The following is a 21587-nucleotide window of genomic DNA, read 5'->3' as shown; positions in this document are numbered from 1 at the left end:
TGATTCAAACAAGTTTATTGAGCTAGTCACAAGGATACAAAAGAGGCTGGGAAAGATGTTCCAAAAATACAGGAAACTATTGGGCTCTTTCCACTCAACACGAGGAGGCAGTGCCTCTCCAATACTGAGGTGAAGCCCCCACCCACTCCAAACGTGGCAGGAAAAAGGCACTCTTCTCAATACAGAGGGACAGAGCCAGGGAGCAGTAAGAAGGACTGGGGGCTTAAGGCTTCTCCATCCCAACATCATCAGAGAAAGGTCAGGTTAGAAAGGCACAGCCCACCTCTCCTTCCCCTCAGAGACCAGAGTGGAGCCTGGGAGTAGTGCTTCCTTCTGCTCTGTTCTCCTGTTTGCCTTTTCCAAGTTGAGATGGGGAGTGGAGACGGGGAGGGGCACAGAGTCATGTCAGAGATCCTGTAACGGGAAAGATGAAAGGAAAACACAGAGACAGAACAGCCCAAAGGGCAACGAGATGACTGCAAGGTCCTCCACGTGACAGTTTACTTCTCCTCCTGCCCTCCCCCCACAGCTACTCCTAAGGTTCCAGAAGCAGCAGAGAGGCCAGGCCTTGGGCTACTGCCTCTATTTCCACCTACTGCATAGCACACAGGTTACCTGCCAGCACCTCCCAAGGACACAAAGTCCTCTTAACCTGCTGTCCACAGTATTTTTGGGGACACTCACCTCAAGGTTCATCTCTGTGGAATCTAAGAGATCCAGCCCGTGCTCACTAGAGGAAGAGTGCTAGAGAGAGCAGGTGACAGTCAGACTGGCCCTTCTCACCCCTGTCACATGGGCAAACAATAACCAAGGTCCCTTTCCCAGGTGGGTGCCTGCAGCAGCCAGGGAGGGGAGACTAGCGGTGGGCAGAAAGTTCAGACCTAGAAAGTTCCCAGAGTCCCAGGCCTCTCCTGGCTGCCAATTGAGTCCCTTAAATTCGTTCAGTTTAGAACCAGAAAATGGCATTTTTTCTGAGGGGACTTTAGGAAAGACTACGTTAATAGAGGCCTTGTTTTCTAGTCTCTGTTGAAGAAGTCATTGTTTTTTTCCTTCTGAGCACAAAACCTCCATTCCCTTGCACTATTCCTCCCTTCCTCCCTCTGCAAAGAGCAGAGAAGGGAGGAGAATATCAGCAGCAGACACGTAACCCTTTTCAGTTTATAAGGTGCCTTCGCTTTGTAGTTTGAGGGAAAACTCCACTTGAAAGATGAAGAGGTTGAGGGGTTAAGAGGAGCTAACTTGACAGAGTGGTGGTGCGGCAGACCCACATCACCTCACAGCTTCCATGTGCTCCTGCTGGCCTGGCGGCCGGGTAGGAAAGGGAGTAAGGGGAGAACTGGGGAAAGTGAGCCGCCTTCCTTCTCCAGCTCTGGCACTGCTTTCAACCCTTAGACTCAGAGGAAAAATACTTATTTGGACATTGGGAGGGGGAGTGTTATCCAAACCCTTTTTTGGGATTTTGAATTTGTTTTCCCTCCCCTCCTTAATAAAAGTCCAGGAAAAGTACAAAGCACCTTACAGGTCTCCCTTCTTTACTCTGTGATTCTTAAAGGACTTTCAAAAAGCCCTCTGGTTGTAGCAGGAAAAGGGAATGTTGGGTCCACTCACCTTGTCTGTATCTTGCCATTCTTCACTTAACTCACTCTGGATCTCTTCTTCATCCTCTTCCATAAGGCTGAGTCTGAGGGCAGTGGCAAAGAGTAGAGGCTTTCACACTGCTATTTAAGGACCCCTGAGAGTATCTGGGAGGCACCCAAGAGAGTGGGATGGGCAGATGTGGAGCGAGCTCCAGGCTCCCACTGCTGCTTCAAACAGAGCAGCTGACTTCTATCAGTTCTATGAGCTAAGGACACACGTACCCCTGGAAGGAAGTGGTCTGTGATGTAAACAAGTCCAAAAAGTATGGGCACAGAAACACCAGGTTAGGGGAGAATCCCTCACAGCAGGTGCCTAATGTGAAGTGAGGATGAAAAGCAAGGAGCAGCTCACCTGGTCAGCCGGTTGCCCAGACCAGGACCGGAACGGTTGAGTAGAGTCCGGAAATGCTGTGGACTCAACAATCTTGACCTCTGGTTGCCTGAAAGGGGCTGGCTGCTGGTAATAAAGCAGGATCAGTGATGGGGATAAAAGTGAAGGGTAAAAAGGGTAAGGTGGGCAATGTTACAGGGGAGAAAAGCTCATAGGGAGAAAGAAAATCTAAAGCTAAGAAAATGGTAAAAGCCTGGAGAAGAACCTGAGAATGATGATGGAGTGCCACAGGATGGAACAAGAGAACAGCAATGGCAGGAGGAAGATGGCAAACACCAAGATCAGACACCCAACTGCTCTCCTCAGCCCTTACCTTTGGACAAGCTCCGGTTCTGGGCTGCCTTCTTCCATCTCTTCCAACCCCCCCAGAGGCTGCCTCCTCTTGATGGCTGTAGAGGTGAGGGTGGGTGTGGGTGGGATGCTGTTCAGCTGGAGGCTTTCCTCCTGGGATGAAGAGATATCCTCTCTCTGCTGCCTGGAGGGGCCTGCAAGGCAATAGAGGCACATATTCACTGCAGACCAGGTACTGCCACAGGCCATCTTCTACATTTTCAAGACCTGACCAGATTTTGGTTCAGGAAAGTTAAGAAAGAAGAGAATGGAAAACTTATATGGCCTCATTAGGTTATGACTAAAAATTAAGCATAACCCTACATACTAAAAAGTAAAGGCTTACACAACAGTATCTAGGACTTGTTCAAGGAAAACGAAACAGCTCAGAAAATAGAAAAAAAATAGACATATATGTGATATGTGATAGACATATATCAATCACAGATAAACAGTAACATGAACACGAATGTGAGAGAGAATAAGATTCCTTAAGATTGCAAGGTCTCAATCAATGAAGATGTGTGAGGTCCTGTTCATTCATTCAAGATTTTTTTTTAAACTTATTTATTCACTTACTCAATCACTTCATTCATTCATTCATTCATTCATTCATTCATTGTAGGTATACCCAGCATGGAGCCCATTGTGGGGCCTGAACTCACAACCATGAGATCAAGACCTGAGCCGAAATCAAGGGTCAGACACTAAACCTACAGAGCCACCCAGGCACCCCTCAACATTTGTATGAAAAAAAAAAACAAAAACAACCTTAAAATGGTAACAGAGTTCCTGAGCTCTGAAGCTGCTAGGGTGGAAGCAGGAGGGCTGGCAAGAAAAGACAAATGGGAGACTGGATTTTCTAAAGGCCAGGAAAACAGGAGGTGGCTGCATTGTCAGCATGCTTCTGACATGAAGAAATGGAGGACCTTGGGCTCACAATGTTAAAGTCTCTTCTGCAGAGACCTGAGAAAGGTAGAGGACCAGAAAGAATCCAAGGTTATCTCAGAAAACCCAGGCGATAGTACTTTCAAAGGGATATTAATACTCGTCCACTGTAAATGTTCACAGCCCCAAGTTTCCAGAACTGGAAAGTGAGCTGCTACTGATCTAAGCAGAGAACTAGAGAAAGCCAGTGAGAGCCACACACATGATTTTGTGCCCTCGGGGAGGACCAGACGGGCCCCTCCTCAACTCCCCAACCTAGTCACAGTGTGATGCCCGAGGGCTCAGCCTTCCAGCATCTCCTGCCCACCATCTTCACTAACTTCCTTAGCCTCGCAAGTTCACATTTCAAATACCAACTCCCAAATGTATCTCAAGCTTTTGCCTCTACCCTTAACTCCAGACTCCTATCTCCAGCTGTCTGTTTTACACTTCCACCTGTAGCAACATGGCTAATACTCAAGCCCTAATCTACTCATTCACTACCTTCCCCATTTCTGTTGGTATCAACTCCATCCTACCTAGTTGTTAGACCGAAATCTTTTTTTTTTTTTTTTTTTTTTTAGGCCAAATTCACCCTCAATTCCCATCTTACATCCCACAGCCAGTTTGTCAGGAAATCCTATGGGTGATACCTTAGAAATATATCCAGGATCTGTCCACTTCTCACCACCTCCATCCCTTCCCCCAGTCTACCCACTCAACAGCCTCCTTACTGGTTCCTTTGCTTCTACCCTTGCCCCTCTACAGTCCATTCTCACACAGCAGCCAGAGGGATCCTTTAAAAACAAGGCAGATCCTGTCACTCTCTGGTTCAAATGCTGTAATGTTTTCCCATTTCACTGTTGAGTAAAAGCCAGGGTCTTTACTCTGCCTCATATGCTCTGGGTTCCTCCAATCTCTTTGGTCTTATACCCTACATACTCTCCATTCGGCCATTGGCCTTCTTGGCTCTTCCCAGAACATGACAGGCATATGCCATCATGGCCCTGTGCACTGGCGCCCCTTCTTGTATGCTCTTCTACAGACATTGTGCACCCCTTCCTTCCTCGCAGTCCTGGCCCAACACTCACAAGCTCTGCCAGCCTTCCCCCAGCAATAAGAGACTGCGATTCCCACCTCACCAAGGTTTCCCTGTCCTCTTCCCTGCTTTTCCACCACAGCACACACACACTCTAAAGAAAAGAGACTTGTCTTTTTTTGTTCACTGCTATATTCCCAGTACATAGTGCTCAGTAAATATCTGTTGAGTGGACAATGGAACCAGTCTTTTCAGTTTTCTCCTACCTTTACAAACCCTCTGTTTTAGGCAAACCAGCCTAAACATCTGCATACTCAGCTAATACATACCTTCCTATGTTTTGTTTGTGCTACTCTGGTAGCTCATGATACTCGTTCTTCCTCTGTTTAGCTTACATCAATCTTGTCCATTTTTCAAGCTCCAGCTTAAACTCCATCTTCCTGGTGAAGCCTTCCTAGGCTTTAGATCAACTAAACTCAAAGTGATACCTTCTTTCCTGGAAGTCTAAAGCATTCAATCTGTCAATTTTTTTTAATTTTTTAATGTTTATTTATTTTGAGAAAGAGAGAGAGACAGCAAGCTGGGGAGGGGCAGAGAGAAAGGGAGAGAGAAATCCCAAGCAGGCTCCATGCTGTCAGTGCCCAGCCCAATGCAGGGCTTGATCTTATGAACTGTGAGATCATGATCTAACCCGAAGCTAAGAGTCAGACCTCTAACCAACTGAGCCACCCAGGAGCCCCTCAATCTGTCAATTCTCAAAACCCTCAGGAAGTTATCATTTACTGGTGATGGTTCATAATTTAGATTTTCTATAAATGTATTTTCTCTATTAGATGGTAAGCTGCTTGAGGATCCTTCACAGCCTCTAAAACACCTAGCACAGTGTCCTGCACACGATAGGTCCTTAACAGATATTAGTTAAATGATTAAAACAGAGTCTCCTAGTGGTATAAAAAAATACTTTTAAGTAGTATACCTAGAGACATTTTAAAGAGTTACATTCTACCTCACACCGTATACAAAAATTAACTCAAATGGATGGCAGAAAGAACTAAGACTAGAAAACTTTTAGAAGAAAACCATCTTCTAAAAAATCTTCATGATCTTGGATTAGACAATGATTTCTCAAGCTATGACACCAAAGCACAAACAACAAAAAAAAACCCAAATAATCTGGATTTCATCAAAATTAGGAACTTTTGTGTTTCAAAGGACACACAACAGATAACGGATAAAGAATATACAGTAGACATACACAATGAAATATCACTCAGCCCTCATTTAAGGGCTTTGTGGACAATGGATGGGCTTAGACAGTATCATGCCAAGAAATATCAGACAAATATGATATGATTTTACTCATATGTGAAATCTAAAAAACAAAACAAATGAACTAAAAAAGTGAAAACAGACCCATAAATACAGAGAACTGGTGGTTGGCAGAGGGGTGGGAGGATGGGCAAAATGGATGAAGGCGAGTGAGGCCTAGGCTTTCCAGTCATGAAATGAGTAAGTCACGGGATGAAAGGTACAACACAGGGAACACAGTCAGGGGTATGGTGACAGATGACAGCTATACTTAGGGGGAGCACAACATAACCTATCAAGTTATACAGAGTTATAGAATCAGCTACATTGTACACCTGAAACTAATGTAATGTATGTCAACTATACTTCAATTAAAAAAAAAATGAAAACCACTCAGATGGCAATCAACTAATACAGGGATAAATAAAATGTGGCACAGCCATACGATAGAATATTATTTGGCCATAAAAAGGTATGAGGTACTGATATATGCTAAAACATGATGAACCTTAAAAACATTATGCTAAGTGAATAAAGGCAGTCACATAAGGCCACATATGGTATGATTTCACTTATATGAATGTCTAGAGTAGGCAGACCCAAAGACAGAAAGTAGATAAGTGATACTGCCTGGGGGGTGGGGTGGGGAGAACCAAGATTTTCAATTGTTCACTAGAAAACACATACGTGTAAACACATCAAGCTTGTGATTTCTAGGATATTTTTCACCTAAAATGAAATTATATTTAAAAAGAAAATTAAAGAAGGGCAGCTGGGTGGCTCAGTCAGCTAAGCATCCGACTTCAGCTCAGGTTATGATCTCGAGGTTTGTGAGTTCAAGCCCCGCACTGAGCTCTCCGCTGACAATTGGCCTCTCTCTCTGCCCCTCCCACGCTTCACATGTGTGTGTGTGCACACACTCTCACAAAAATAATAAGAATTAAAAAAAAGAAGATTAAAGAAAAAGCATTAGAAGACAAGTAATGATCTGAGAGTAAAAAAAAATCATAAAGATTGTGTGAAAATCTTTAACATTTAGAAAATAATAGAATACTAGATGCAAGGGTGGGCCCCCTAAATGTACAGATTTCTTATTTTCATTTTTGGTCTTATCATCAGTCGCTATTTGATTTTTCACAGAGGTTTGCTATTTTTAGCTGCCTAGATAAACTCTGAAGAAAATGAGTACCCCTTACTGATAGCAGATGCTCAGTGAAATGTTTTTTATTTGACTAAAGACAAAAGTGTGTAGAAGGCAAAAGACCCTACATCTAGGTATTGGCTATGGAGGAAGGAAGTAGTGCTCACTACCCTGATATCCACACACACTTACCTTCAGTGCGCCTCTTCTTAGAGCGGGGATAGCCCTGAGGGTTGGCCTCCACTGTGTTCTCTACAGGGCTGAGGGAGTGGCAGTAGGTGGTGACTGGACCCCAGGGACAATCAGGTGCCTGGGAGACACGCTGCAGACACTTTTCCAGGTAGGACAGTCTAAGGAAGGGGTGAGATGAAGAGGCTGACTTGTCTGCTAGGCCCTCACTACTCCCTAATCCTCATCTTTATCCATTACCCACTAACTTACAGCAGCTGCTTGTCCTGATGGAAGAGTCGGGGGGAAAACTCGGCAAGGAGCTCCAGGAATGCTAGGTTTGGGGGCTGACCGGAGGAACCAGTTGGAGGAGACTCAGACAAGGAGAATTTGATGCCTTCCCTTGGTTGAACAGAATTATTTTAGGAAGATGGCCCCTCCTCACTTTCCTCCCGGGGAAGCATCCTGTCAAGTGCACCCTTCCCCTGTTCCCAGTCTGTCTCCCAGAGAATACCCACCAGCCAACCTGACTGCTGCTCCTCAACATGCTTATCCCTCCCTCCAAGACCACACTCCCACTCTCCCTGCACACAGCCTATGGCTCACCCCTCTTCAATCAAGTACCCTTTTAACCAGTACTTTACTTGTGTAGCGTGACCACAAGGTCACGGTTCTGTAGCTGCTGGGGCCCAAAGCTCAAGGCAAACCTTCGGGCCAGGTCCCTCATCTCACTGAAGGCAGGAAGCTCATTCAGGCCTTGGGGCCCCTGTTCTTGCAGCAGTTCTGTGTACAACTGTGTCCAGGAGACATGGTACATTTGGGAAACGAAGGAACAAAGTGGAAATAGAGAAGTACAGCATTCCTTTCTCCGCGTAGAAATTCTAAAGGACTTGGGATGCCACCTGCTACCTTTACTCTTTCTTTCCTCCCAGGACACTGTTCCTATTCCTGAACCCCTACAGAAAGAAACTTCACCCTTGCTCTGTAACAATAAAAATGTCCCTAGTAACTGAAGAGACTGACAGAGAACAGGGCAGAAAAAAATTAGGTATTCTTATCACTTTATAGTTGGTGCTCCTATGTCCTGATAGTTCAATTTCTATGAAGTTGGGGAAACTGCCCATCACCTAATAGTTTCTACAGACCTACTAGTTATGAAGAAGACAGTCAAGTAAAGTTAAGAGTCAAAATAAACTAGAAAGTTCCTTAAGGATCTCACATTCTAAATGGCTGAGGGTGAGCAGAGAATTTGTGGGCTACAGGGAAGGCATATCACAGGTCAGAGGTATTCCAGGCAGAAGGGAGTACCTGCTTGAGGCTCAGCAGCAGGATTCGGGAACAATGACTTCGGTCAATCTGCCTTGCTCTAGTTAATGTTTCCTTGATAATGTCACCATAGTCACCATAGAACTGAGGGACAGGAAATGAAGAAGATATCGTTTGGCCACAGGGCAAGACCGGTTCTGTTGTTTCTTCCTTTACATTTCTCATCATGTCTCCTTCCTAAAGTGAGTTAATTCAGGAAACATGAATCTAAGTATAAAACAACTCAGACTAGACCAATAGGTCAAAGCCTGAAGACCTCAGAGTTTAGGCAAATAAATATGGGAAGAAATTCTGCTCAGAGCCCATTTGTTGGGGAAGAAGTGCTCACAGCAAACAGAAATCAATACAATGGTGAGTTGAGGAAACTGAGGTACACATCTTCCATTCTTTTTTTTTTTTCTTCTTATATTACCCCAGTTTACAGAGACTGGGTTCACAGAAAAAAAAAAAAAAAAGATCTGGACAGGATGAATAAGCTTACTTTCTCTCCAATGAATTTCCTAACAGCTTTTTTTCTGTAATTATTTACTACCAATTCCTCTTTGTCCCCTTATTCTAAACTCCTGTTGCCTTTTTCCTCCTGCTTTTCTTCAAGCCTGGTACTGTCATCCTCGCCACGTTCTTTCCTGCAGTGTTCCAGCATCTGAAGTCGTGGCTGTGCTCACTCAGCCTGACGCCTCACTGTACCTTGTTGTAGTGTTTGAAAACATCTGAGGCTGCATCCATCTCCAGCACCCCATAAAGCAGCAGCTTGCAGAACCCAGCCAGGAGGCGGCGCCGCTGGTGCAGCTGCTCTATCTGTAAATGATCCTCCTGGGAATGACCTGGCTCACATCAAAAGCAGAATGGAAAGATCAGAACCACAGATCTAGGCCTCCTGCCCTTATATGCCTGAGGCAGGCCCAAGCCCCAGACCCTTCCTGAGCCCCAGGTATAGAGTCCTTGTACCACTGCCCAGTTCTCCAGGCTGGATGAAGACATGGTCCATGAGGAAGCTGGCTAGTTCAGACTGGAGCGTGGCTTCAGGAAAAAAGACAAGGGGTCTAAGAAAATCGCGACCCCCTACAATCATCTGAGGGCTGAAGATGAGAAGTAGATCACTTAATAAGACAAAAGCCTGTTGGGGGCGGGGGGGAGAAAAAAGAATGCTTAAAGAGGACAGGATATTCACAAGACAGAAATTACACAGCTAATTTCTCCTTAGAATAAGGGTTCCTCAGACCATGAGAAGTGACATGCCTCCTTGGTCCCACTTGAGGAAATGCTAACCTGCTCCTGGATCTCAGAAGCCACATCTGAGAGGCAGCTCTGGCAGAGTTCACAGAATGCCACCATCCTGTCCTTCAAACTCAACAGCTGCTTCTGTGGAGACAGTGGCTTGAGGAGGAGGAATGGAGACACAGGCTCCTCCATTCCCACTCTCCCTACTCAGACCCATATTCACCTGGGAAGCACCTGATCCAGAAAGGTGGGTTAGTGTCCAGAGAATGGAAAAATAGACAAGAGTCAAGGCTGGCAGCATCACCTGTAACAACCAAATGTTACAAAAAAGGGGGAGTCAGGAGTGAAGGGCAGAAAGGGAAAGAGGGAGGAAGAGAGAAAGGAAAAGACAGATGAGCAACACACACAAAGGAGTGAAGAGAGAAAATGAGATTAGAAGAGACCTGATTCCTTCTCTGGGGGAAAAGATCTGATTCTGGACAATCTTCAGAGCATTCTGTCTTGGACAGGAATGCCACCTCTTCTTTATTTATCTGATGTCTCCTAGAATCCCTCAACATTATCCTTGACTCCCCGGAAACCAGAGAGGATGGCTGTTTTCAGGCACTGGAAAGTACAGTTCACCTTCTAGAGTGGAACTGAAGGAAAGATATGCACATGCTCTTCCTCTCGTGTCTCCTCTGCAACCCTGGGACCGGAACTGCCTGGGATAGTCGGCCACCTGGGACACAGGGCCCTTAAAAACTCCCCTCTGCCTCCACATCTCCGACTCATCTACTTGCCTGCTGAGGAACTTCTCCTGTGTCCACAGCCTTCCGGAGGAGTCGGAAGCATGGCTCATAGAGCTCCCAGCGAGTCAGGTCGTGAGCACTTTGGGGAAGAGATGGAAACATGATGCAGGAACAGAATGAGAGGAATCACCACCACAGACACCAGTAGAAATAGGAAGAGGGAATGGGAGGTGAGCTGCTCACTTGTAGAAGGCAGACAGGCGCTTCAGAGTGGCTGCCAGGCTGTACACCTCATCCTCATCTAGGAAGGACGACTGAGGGAGAGAAAAGGTCCACAACAGGATTTTCCCAATAACGCATAGATCCACATTCCCCACCTAGCGGCCCCTTGGACCCAAGTTTGGGGCTTCCCATATTTCAGCCCCAGTTCCTACCTGCAGCAGCTCTTCAAGTTCTTGCTGGAAGCGGTCGCTCAGCAGATCCACCAGCTGGCTGCGGGCAAAGTCTACCCGGCCGAAGAACGTGAACTCAGGATTACAGAGCAGATAGAGGGCATGAGCACCTGCCTCAAGCACCGTGGGTTCCGCGTGCTTCACCACCACCTCCTGGAGCTGCTGCAAGAAGAGCTCCAGGTGCTGACAGAAAAAGAGATGGGAGAACACAGTGCTATGGGCAAGGAAAAGAGGGGGCAAGTCTTCTGGAGGGGAGTGGGGTTGGGAGAGATGAGAAGTACAATTGAAAGCATTAACTTTCAAGGGGAAGATGCCTATGGAAGAGAAGGCTTATTGATTTTTCTGGAACCTGGGTTCTTGAGAACCAGATATTGGCAATAGAACCTTTGGTCCTACCAAGAAAGCAGCAAGGTGTAGGAACTTTACCTTCCTCTCTACTCACCTTCTCCAAGCGCCTTGTGCAGTAGATGTTGAGGTCAAAGTAGTTAAGAAGCTGGAGCAAGGGAGCAACCTTCTCTGCATCAGCTGAGAACTGTAGGGGTTGAGAGGGAAACCTAATTACTAGCTAATGTATGCTAAGTCTTACTCCCAGTCCTCACTGGGGGCCATTTCCTTTCACCTCTCATTCCCAGGTACCGAATGGTAGGGCAGCTCTACCTTGGCCAGGAGCTGGGGTAGCAGGGGGATGAGGTGCTCTGTCAGCTTCACCTTGTCATCGGCTTGGATCTTACGTTCTTTCGGGGTTAAGCCCTGGAATTAGTCATTTGGGGGTATAGGGAAAGATATGGAAAAACACTAGGTCCATAGGGAGTGCGTGTGTATCCCTCCTCCCCACAATCTCATCTGCCCAGGAAGGAAAAGATAATTCATTTGGCACCTCCTTCAGATTTATTTTTCTAGAAATGGAATTCCTTGAGGGGCAGAGAAGAGGCACCCTAACCCAAGGCTTGAGGGTGAAGATAGACCATACCTGTCTGGACTTTTATTGCTAACCAACCCACCCACCCTTCACACCATACCTTCCTCCCAGTGATCCGCCCCACAGGTGGGTGACCTTCAGAAGCTTGCCGAACACTGGACACCAAGATCTCAATCAATGTGCTCTCCTGCACATCGTCCAAGTCTGGGTTGGCAGGAGGATGAAAACCAGAATAGCAAATTAGCCACCCTCCATCTCCCAAGTCACCCCAACTCCCCCACTGCCCAGGACACCTATGCCTCATGGGGGAAATGTCCCCTCCTCCAGCTACCATGTGGCACGCACTCTGGTCCTTCTCCAGCAATAGGCTTGTCAGACTCTCCCAGTCCTTCAGCTGAGACCCTGCACAGTCCCACAGGCTGTCTACTAAATAAGCAGCATGGTTATGGAGCTGTGGAAGAAGGTACATGTTAAGTTACTGAAGCTATGTTAGAAAATTCTGGGAAGTGGCTACTGACAAACCATGTCTCTCCTTCCTGTAGTGCCAGTCCCATCTTTTTCTACTCACAGGTCTTTATGCACAACAGCCAAATAGTTCCTTCCCATACGTCACCTCACTTTCCACAAAGAAGGACAGCAGAAGGTGGAAGAAAGTTCTCTGGGCACGTGGACTTCTGCGTCGCTCTCTCCCACTGACCATTTTAGTCTCACACTCAGGGTAGAAGAGTCTGGTAGAACAAACACAGGGAAAGGGCACACCTGGGAGCAAATGAGGAGTGGAATAATCTCCATGAAAGAAAGAAAGAGTCCAAGGAGACGTGTGAGGAAAAGAGGTGCAGAGCCAAGGAAAGCCTCAAGGAGTTAAGAGGGGGAAAGCAACAAAAGAGAGACTTTAACAGGTATGCAGGGTGGTCGTTGGGAAGAGCAGCAGCAGACGCAGGAGAAAAAACAACACAGGAGGGTGTTAAAGGAACAAATGAGAGGACCCTACTCACTTCCAGTAGAGAAACTCCCCTGCAGCAGAGGCCAGGGCTCGGTTAGAGGCATATACAACTGGGTAGATGCCCTCACAGTCTGCATCTGTCAGCACCCCTTCCATGTTCCTGCCAAGAGAAAAGGAGAAAAAGCAGGTGGATATGAAGGATGTCCCCTAGCACAACTAGGGCTAGAAACACAAAGAGGCAAATAAGGATTTGGAACGATCCAAAAGAGGAACAACAACAACAAAAATCAATGAGGATTAGCTGACAGAGAACTTTTATTATTATTTTTATTATTATTTTTAATATTTAATTTTTTAACACTTATTTATTACTGAGAGACAGAGAGAGACAGAGCATGAGCAGGGGAGGGGCTGAGAGACGGGGAGACACAGAATCCAAAGCAGGCTCCAGGCTCCAAGCTGTCAGCACAGAGCCCGATGCAGGGCTCAAACTCACAAACGGCGAGATCATGACCTGAGCCGAAGTCGGATGCTTAACCGACAGAGCCACCCAGGCGCCCAAGAACTTTTAAATGAAGAGTGGAAAACAGAAGAGTATGGAGAGTTAGAGAAGATAAGAAATATCCCCCCTGGAGATCCTGCAACTCAGGAATGACCTCTGTCTTTCAACCTGTTATAGAAAGAAGAGTCAACCTATGACAAGCGGAGGGACAGAACTCTGGAAGGGCCTGCCTAATGCTGGAAAGGTAGAAGTCTGAGATGCGTGCCTCCCCATTCCCCAGGACTCACTTAAGGATGAGTATTAGTAACTTGACAGCTTCCACCGCCACATCATACTCTCGGTCCATGACCATGGAAACCATCCGGTCCTATAAGGAGAGAGAACGTTGCTCAGTACTTCATTGTATCCATCCCAAAACATTATGCTCTCTTAGAATTTGAGAGATTCCTAAAAAGAATGAGTAGGCAGAGGCTGGGATAGCTGTAGACACATAAGAGCAATAGGAATGGAAAGATGAGGTGGGGGAAACAGGAACCAAAGAAAGAACCAAACACAGGAATACTGTCCCAATTTTACCTTAAAGCGGCTGGTAAAGAGCTCCAGGCGGGCAGTCAAATCCCGGCTGCCATACAGCCCTTTTAGAGCCTTGAGACACTTCAGACGGACTTCTCGATGCTATTGAGGAAAATGGAATATGACTAACTATTCCTCTACTCAACCCCCACTGGGCTTCCATGCCCCTCCGATTACTCTTTCTGGGCTTTGGTGTCCTCTATGCTGAGGACTTTGGGGTGACTCAGAGACAACAGACAGCTGTCTTCTTATATAAAAAAATGAAAAGATCACAGCAGAATTTAGCAATCATAATGAAAAGGATCTTTGGGGCACCCGGGTGGCTGAGTTGGTTCAGTATCCAACTCTTGATTTCAGCTAAGGTCATGATCTCATGGTTCATGGGATCGAGACCTGCGTTGGGCTGTGCACTGGCATTGTGGAGCCTGCTTGGGATTCTCTTTCTCTCCTCCCTCTCTGCCCCTCCCCTGCTCACACCCTCTGTCTCTCTCTCAAAAATAAATAAACATTAAAAAAAAGAAAAGGATCTTTTGGCTATCACCACCCTAGTACCTGTATCACCAATCCACTAATAGCTTTCTTGCCTTCTTCTAGGGAAAGTTTTTCTCTACTCTGGTTTTAAGGTGTTCATCTCCTGGATATATCTTTCTCTCTTCTACCTCATCCTACCCTCCCCAATACTGCAGAGTTTTGAGGTTCACTGTCTTGATGGGCTGATCACTAGTGAAGCTCCTAAGCAGCAGGACCAGGAAAAGCTGTGGTGTCTTGAGACAGGGAAGATGGTGAGGGTAACAGAGGAAAAGAAGCTGACTCAACACTGACCTTATCATGCAAGGTCCAGCCAATATATTTCAAATAGCTGTCAGTGAGGAAAGATGTGCTGTAGCTTTGCATCCAAGACCCAATCTCTTCAATGCAGATAGCACGGATCTCAGGAAGGATGTCCCTAGGCACAGAGAGATAAACTGACCCCTATCACCGTCTTTCTCTAAATTTACTTTCCATCCACCCAGACATTCTCCCTGCCATAGAAGAATCTACTTTCTTGACTGAACAACATGCTCCAAGCCTTTCATTTCTCCCTCCCAATGTAAATATATAAACAATAAATATTTTCTAGGGGCACCTGGGTGGCTTGCTTGGTTGAGCATCTGACTCTTGATTTTGGTTCAGATTATGATCTCATGGTTCGTGAGTTTGAGCACCATGATGGGCTCTGTGCTGACAGCACAGAGCCTGCTTGGGATTCTCTCTCTCTCTCTCTCTCTCTCTCTCTCTCTCTCTCAAATAAATATTTAAAAATAAAAAATTCACATTTTTTTGGTAATACTGCATAAAATAATTGAGCTTATTTTCCATGCCCCTTTTAAAACTGACTTCGGAAGTCAGTTTAACTGTTGGCCAAATTTCCACTTGAAGAAAATATTAAATCAGCTGAAGAGTTCTGGAAAGGCAGAGGTTGAAATCTAGGTAACAGTGAGAAAAAAATATGGATGCTATTTTTAACTTAATTCCACCAGTTCTTTTAAACAGTGTAAAACTCCCCTGCCTTTAGCCCAGTGAAACAGCAGGCTGCGCTAGGAAAAGGCCTGCCAAGTTGCAAATGCTCAGAAAAGCCCTGCCTTTTGTCCCTCTGCTGCGGTCTTCTCAGGTCTCCAGCTCCAGGAAGATGGGGAAGGGAAGATCTTGGGCAAAGCTGGAGCAGAATACTACTCAACAGTGCCTTATTCTCTTATTTTCTCTCTCAAAAGAGCTACAAGAGCCCCTCGAGTTGGGGGTGAACTAAACCTTACTAACTTAAAACATCTGTTGTCAAAGTTTTTGCTCCAGCTGCATTTGCCTAGGACTAACCAAATTACCAGGGTTATAACGGAGGGACACCTTGCTACGTTTACAGATTCCATAACCAAGGACCAGCTGTTTCAACGAGAGGAGCGCATTCACTCACCTGTACCGATGCACAAAGACCCCCCTGAAGAGCGCATTCATCATCCCTTCAATCTCCTCTTGATGTTCTTGGAGCTGGAAGACAGGGAGTAACAGGTCAATCTTTCTTGTGCCCCAAAAGTATACAGAAAAGTATGACTTCCACTTACTTCCTTTTATTACAGGACATAATCTGAACCCCTGATATCTTAGGTTTCTTTTCAACCTTCTAATTCTGGAAGAAGCTGTAGAGTCAACCACCGACTCAGAGGATTCTTTGTGTTTGGAAAAAATAATATCACCTCTGGGTCTGGTTATTTTTGGCTATTCAGAGGCACTAGCTGGTAGTTACACAGGTTTTTTGACTTACAATTGAGAACATGAATTTTTAAATAAATGCAGTTTATTTGATAGAAATAGAAAACCTAGCAGAAGAAGAAAAGGAAGAGATTAGACCAATGGTCCTCAACCAGGGCCCCTCAAGGGACATTTAGCAACTTCTGAAAACATTTTTGGTGGTCACTAATGGGAGGGGGTACTACTGCCATCTAGTGGATAGAGTCCAGGGATGCTGTTAAACATTCTGCAATGCCAAGACAGGCCCCAGGTCAACAGTGCCATTGTTGAGAAACCCTGGATTAGATGAATAGATATCAAGGAAGCAGAATTATAAGGGAACACAACTGACCCTACCTCTTCAATAAATCAATATATTGGGGGGGGGGGAATGGGAGAGGGAGAGGTTAAAAGAGGCTTAAGAAATACAACAAATGCAATGCATCATAATCCTTAATTAGATCCTGGTTGGAATTAATCAGATATAAAAGCCATTTTGGGGATACACAGGGAAATTTAAATATGAATTGGAATTACAAAATATTAAGGAATAATTAATATTTTTGAATGTTAAAATGGTATTGAGTTAATGCAGGAATAATTTTCTTGGATGATAAGTTTTAAAATAATTTTCAGAGAACATATTTAAGTCTTTAGGTGGAAATACCAGTATATATATAATTTACTATAAAATAACAAAATAATTGGGGCACCTGGGTGGCTCAGTCAGTTAAGTGTCTGACTTCAGCTCAGGTCATGAACTTGCGGTTCATGGGTTTGAGCTCTGCTTCAGGCTGTGTGCTGACAGCTCAGAGCCTGGAGCCTGCTTCGGATTCTGTGTCTCGCTCTCTCTCGGCCCCTCCCCCACTCATTCTCGCTCTCGCTCTCTCTCTCTCTCAAAAATAAACATTTAAAAAATTTAAATAACAAAAAATTAGAAGAAACAAATATAATGAAATATTAGTTGTTAAATCCAGATAATTTGTATATGATGTTCACTCTGCCAATGTCTCTCTCTCTCAGAATGTTTGGGAAATTTCATATTGAAAAGAAAAGGAAAGAGAGAGAGGGACAGAAGGAGGAAAAGTTGTCATCAGTACCAATTTCTATAGAAGTTTGGAAAAAGGAAATTAAGAAAAGACCACTGACTATAGGGATTAAAAAGTCACTGGTTGGGGCGCCTGGGTGGCTTGGTCGGTTAAGCGTCCGACTTCAGCTCAGGTCACGATCTTGCAGTCCGTGAGTTTGAGCCCTGCATCAGGCTCTGGACTAATGACTCAGAGCCTGGAGCCTGCTTCTGATTCTGTGTCTCCCTCTCTCTCTGTCCCTCCCCCATTCATGCTCTGTCTCTCTCTGTCTCAAAAATAAATAAACGTTAAAAAAAACATTAAAAAAAAGTCACTGGTTTGGAAAGAATAATTTCAAAGAAAAATGGGGATAGAAGCTAGGTAGTAAAAAATGGATTCAGTTGGATATTAAGGAAGTAAGAAAATACTAAAAAGGAAGGATAGAAATGGAGTAGTTCATAGAGAGGAAGAGTAAAGGGAAGATTCAAAGGCCTACAGACATTTCTAAGTGAAGAGAACAGTGGGGAGAGAGGGATTAAAAACAAAAAGAGAAATAATGACTAATAAAGCAAGAGCCTAGACAAGTAAAAAAAAAAAAGATTCACGGTATTATACATAGGATATGAGACAGACCTAATACACATAAGGTTTAAGATCATACTGACATTGAAAATAGTAAGAGAGAGTAAGGAAAGAAGGTTTACCATGGAAGAAATCTTGGTGAGGGGTGAGAAGACAGTCAATTGTTGTGGTTAGGCATGGGGAGTCCTGCCAACCTCATGCTGGAGGAGTCTCAGATACTAAGAGATATTACTAAGAGAGAGTAGGGGGAAAATCAGTGTCTCATGACACGCACAGCTGTTTGAGGGTTTAATCAGTGTAAAAGATTTTGTTAGGGCTTATGTCCTCCAGTTGTCTTTAAGTATAAAAGGAAATAAAGCAAGTGTCCACTATGTGCCAGACTATTCACTCACCATCTATTTAATCTTCATAAAAAGGTAGAATTATCCCCCTTTTTAAAGAAAAGGAAATGGAAGCTTGGAAGTTATATAAGGCCATGGAACTGGTAGCTAATTGGAACAGACAGTCCAGGAGTGATTGAAAGGCCAGTCACTTTCCAGTCCTCAAACAGTTGGCCTCCCTCATCAGTGGTTGGCCTTTAATACTCCTCTGGTGATCTGCAGACTATATAGTTGACCAGAAAGTCAAAAATTAACTCCTTGCATGAGATGCAAGCACAGCACTTAAAAACATTCCTGGTAATGAATGTAGATAATGGAAACTAAGCAAAAGTTGGATTATAAAGAACTCTAAAATTTACTCTGAGTTAGAACTAATTCATTGAGATCACATCCCAGAAACAAGATAAGCATGCAGTGACCTCTGACAGGATGGGTCTATTAGACTACTGTCAGACTCCACTGTTCATGACCCAAAAGGTTGCTTAGGGGCCTGTGCCTTACAAGAGAGAAGTGTGTGGGCAGGGGTAAAACGGGCTTCAGCAACAGTGGATGAAGCTGAGAGAGAGAGAGAGAGAGAGAGAGAGAGAGAGAGGGAAGAGGCAGGGAACACTTTTTACCTCTTTGCGTTTCTCCAACAGGCTCTCCAGTCGCTCGGGAGCTCTATGTCCTGGTCCCTTATTTCGTTCAGCCTCATACTGCCGCTGATTATTGTCTTTGTGCAGACTCAGTTGGAGGGCAACTCTTACCAGGGAGGTCATTAGCTTCATGGCTTTGAGCCAGGAAAAACAAGAAAAGGGAATTTTTACTTAGGTCAGAGGAGGGAGGATAGATTTTAAAAAGGAAGAAAAAAAAGCATCTTGTGGTTCCAGTGGGAAGAAGAGGAGGAAGCAGGGAGTGGGGCACTTGGGGGTAACCCACCATGGCTGCTGCCACCTCTGCCACAGAAAGAAAGAAAAGAAGGAAAGAAAAAGGAAGGGGACTCAAAATGAAAAGCTAGAGCAGGGTGACCCTAAAATCCTAAGACTGTTCTGGACATTTTTTTCTCCCCCTTTTGGGCTTCTTTTAATCCTCAGCATGTTCCCAGCTGTTGAGCTATGAGAAACAAGTTAAGACTGGAAACTGTCACTGTAATCTACCCTTTTTTGCAATACTACTAGTGAGAAACTTGGTTGAAGTTCAGGGTAAAAGAAGCCAGGGCTTGAAAGGCTAAGAAGAATTCAGAGACCAGAGAACACAGGAAATCCCCAAAAGAACATTTATAGACTAAAAATGAATGCTCACCAGCCAGGGTGCTAGTGTGACGGAAGGCACGGACTTGGGAGTCTGAGAGGCCAGTGAGCAGGGAGATGAGGTTGTCCATAGGGAAGCCATCATAGAGGAGGCTATACTGGCACTGATAGACCAATGTTTTCACAAATTCACAGAAACTGCCCTGGAACTTCTTCCAGGATGGACCCGGTGCTGTCAGGGGATACTCTCCTGAATCCTATAGAAGGGTTTATGAACTGAATGAGAAAAAGTACTACCAAGTCTATGAAACCATAGGGACTTTGGATGTCAAAACCCAATAGTATAGTAAAAATCTTTCTCTGTTATACCTCATTTCCTGCTATTCTCAACTTCAGAGGCATATTCAGATAACATCTATGGGTCCCTTTTGCCCCCAAGAGATTGAACTCCTTCTTCCAAAAGCTATCCTATTTCCCACAGTCAGAAAGAAGGGGATAATGGGCGTTGTGTTTTGAAATAAGAGTGGCAAGAGAATTCTGATTGTCTTCCTCTACCTCATTAAACTGTTCTGTTAGGTGCCGGATGATCTCTGAGTTGGACATCTTCTTGAACATCTCGGAGGTCACATTGCCTGAGGAATGGAGGAGGTGAAGTAGTTACAAGAAAAATAACAGGACACTGTGACCATTTGCACATACACCTGAAGATGAGCTAGAACATATATTGAAAAGAGCATAAGTGGGGAATCAGAAAACCTAAATCCCAGTCCTAAACCTGCTGCCATCAAACTGTGTATCTGCTGTTAAAGCAACCTCTCTAGAAAACCCAAAGGAATCAAGCAATGGAAAAGAATAGTTTAAAAAAAAAATCCTGGGGCACCTGGGTGGCTCAGTCAGTTGGGTGTCCAACTTTGGTTCAGGTCATGATCTCATGGCTCGTGAGTTTGGGCCCCATGTCGGGCTCTGTGCTCACAACTCAGAGCCTGGAGCCTGCTTGGGATTCTGTGTCTCTGGGTCTCTTTGCCTCTCCCCTGCTCACACTCTGTTTCTCTCTCTCTCTCAAAAACAAATAAACATTACAATTTTTTTCTTTAAACCCAAATAAAAAATAAATAAAGCAAAAAAACCACACCAATTCTGGATTCTTATAACACAACCTGCCTGAGATTATCTTACCCCAATAAGTTAGGTCATGACCTGTGGGGATCTGGGGAATCCACAGCTTCAGTGGAGAAATATGGAAGGGAGTATCTGAGAAATAGGGAATAATGAAGGATGATTTCATCTAAAGATAGGAAGACTAAAAGATGTCTAATGGTCTATTTTCAAATTTGTGAGTATCATTGGCCTCACGTTAGTGTGATTAGTTACTTTTCCCCAAAGGGTCTTATCTCCAACCAAACCAACATAGTTCCCTAACTGGACCACTTTCCTACTTACCAATCTACAATGTGGTCAAATCAGTGAAACTTTTCATATGCTTAACCTTCTCTCTTTATTTAGGCGATTCCCAGTCCTACTCATCTAAATGTAGCAAAAGTTCTATAACATAGGAGCAAAGGGCTAGGGATTAGAAAGGGGTTGGAGTTTCCTTACCTTTACATCCACAAGATCGGATGAAAAAGTTAATGAGTTCCAGGAATCCTGCATCCTGGTCTTGCTTGTAGCTATCCAGCCACTCATCCACCAAAGACTAGGGAAAAAAAGGTGGATGATTTCTATTTCTGGCAATATGACAGAATGGAAATCCTGTATGATTGTACCAACTGAAACAGCTAAACTTCTGATTAAAATGTTAAAAACATCTTTTAAAACGTATTGCTGAACTGGAATGAAAGGTAGAATTCTGTATAGGCCCAAAATGAAATGAGAGTAGCAATCCTGGGAGATAAGCAAGCTGATTCTTGCCCTGAGGGTTCTATGGAACCCCAGGAACCATGACTTTCTGTCCAGATAGCTGCATGGAATGCAGAGCATAGAAGATCGAGCTTTTGGGCTTTCCAAGAAGAGAGGTCCAAAAGTAGGCTCCTGCGATAAAGCGAGGTGCTGGAAAAAGTCATGTTAGCATGGGGGTGCCTGGGTGGCTCGGTCGGTTAAGTGTCCGACTTCGGCTCAGGTCATGATCTCACGGTCCGTGAGTTCGAGCCCCGCGTCGGGCTCTGTGCTGACCGCTCAGAGCCTGGAGCCTGTTTCAGATTCTGTGTCTCCCTCTCTCTCTGCCCCTCCCCTGTTCATGCTCTGTCTCTCTCTGTCTCAAAAATAAATAAACGTTAAAAAAAAAATTTTTTTTTAAAAGTCATGTTAGCATGAAAACAGGAATGAAAAATAAACCCACAGGTCAGAAAGGGACAGCATGAACACCAGCTTGTTAGGACGTTAACGTGGGGTGGAGGGAAAAAAAAGAACTCGCCCTTGAAAATTCATAACCGTAAGTCAGCTCTCAGGTCTAGATTTGCAGT

General features: G+C 44.7%; 1 protein-coding gene across 5 annotated transcripts in view; it reads right to left on the bottom strand.

The window, feature by feature from the left end:
• STAG3 (stromal antigen 3) overlaps positions 1–21587 on the bottom strand; it is a 28251-nt gene continuing 6664 nt past the window's right edge. The window contains exons 5-34 of one of the 5 annotated variants that reach the window (XM_043561291.1): positions 20725–20821; positions 19684–19760; positions 19181–19385; positions 18517–18668; positions 15557–15630; positions 14431–14554; positions 13612–13710; positions 13323–13402; positions 12586–12693; positions 12204–12318; positions 11936–12041; positions 11691–11794; positions 11329–11421; positions 11114–11203; positions 10654–10854; positions 10463–10533; positions 10271–10358; positions 9712–9792; positions 9537–9629; positions 9216–9384; positions 8955–9091; positions 8250–8351; positions 7586–7734; positions 7215–7343; positions 6966–7123; positions 2342–2513; positions 1990–2094; positions 1609–1681; positions 685–744; positions 1–414 (exon numbers count right to left, since the gene is read on the bottom strand). In XM_043561291.1, the coding sequence (XP_043417226.1) occupies positions 406–414; positions 685–744; positions 1609–1681; positions 1990–2094; positions 2342–2513; positions 6966–7123; positions 7215–7343; positions 7586–7734; positions 8250–8351; positions 8955–9091; positions 9216–9384; positions 9537–9629; positions 9712–9792; positions 10271–10358; positions 10463–10533; positions 10654–10854; positions 11114–11203; positions 11329–11421; positions 11691–11794; positions 11936–12041; positions 12204–12318; positions 12586–12693; positions 13323–13402; positions 13612–13710; positions 14431–14554; positions 15557–15630; positions 18517–18668; positions 19181–19385; positions 19684–19760; positions 20725–20821 (3321 nt within the window). In that variant the 3' untranslated portion in view covers positions 1–405. Of the gene's footprint in view, positions 745–1608; positions 1682–1989; positions 2095–2341; positions 2514–6965; positions 7124–7214; positions 7344–7585; positions 7735–8249; positions 8352–8954; positions 9092–9215; positions 9385–9536; positions 9630–9711; positions 9793–10270; positions 10359–10462; positions 10534–10653; positions 10855–11113; positions 11204–11328; positions 11422–11690; positions 11795–11935; positions 12042–12203; positions 12319–12585; positions 12694–13322; positions 13403–13611; positions 13711–14430; positions 14555–15556; positions 15631–18516; positions 18669–19180; positions 19386–19683; positions 19761–20724; positions 20822–21587 lie in introns of all 5 variants that reach the window. The other 4 variants (XM_043561292.1, XM_043561290.1, XM_043561287.1 and 1 more) reach the window with 4 other exon arrangements.

The sequence above is a fragment of the Prionailurus bengalensis genome, chromosome E3 (assembly GCF_016509475.1).
Source record: "Prionailurus bengalensis isolate Pbe53 chromosome E3, Fcat_Pben_1.1_paternal_pri, whole genome shotgun sequence".
Classification (NCBI taxonomy): Eukaryota; Metazoa; Chordata; class Mammalia; order Carnivora; family Felidae; genus Prionailurus; species Prionailurus bengalensis.
This window is presented reverse-complemented; position numbering and strand designations above follow the sequence as displayed.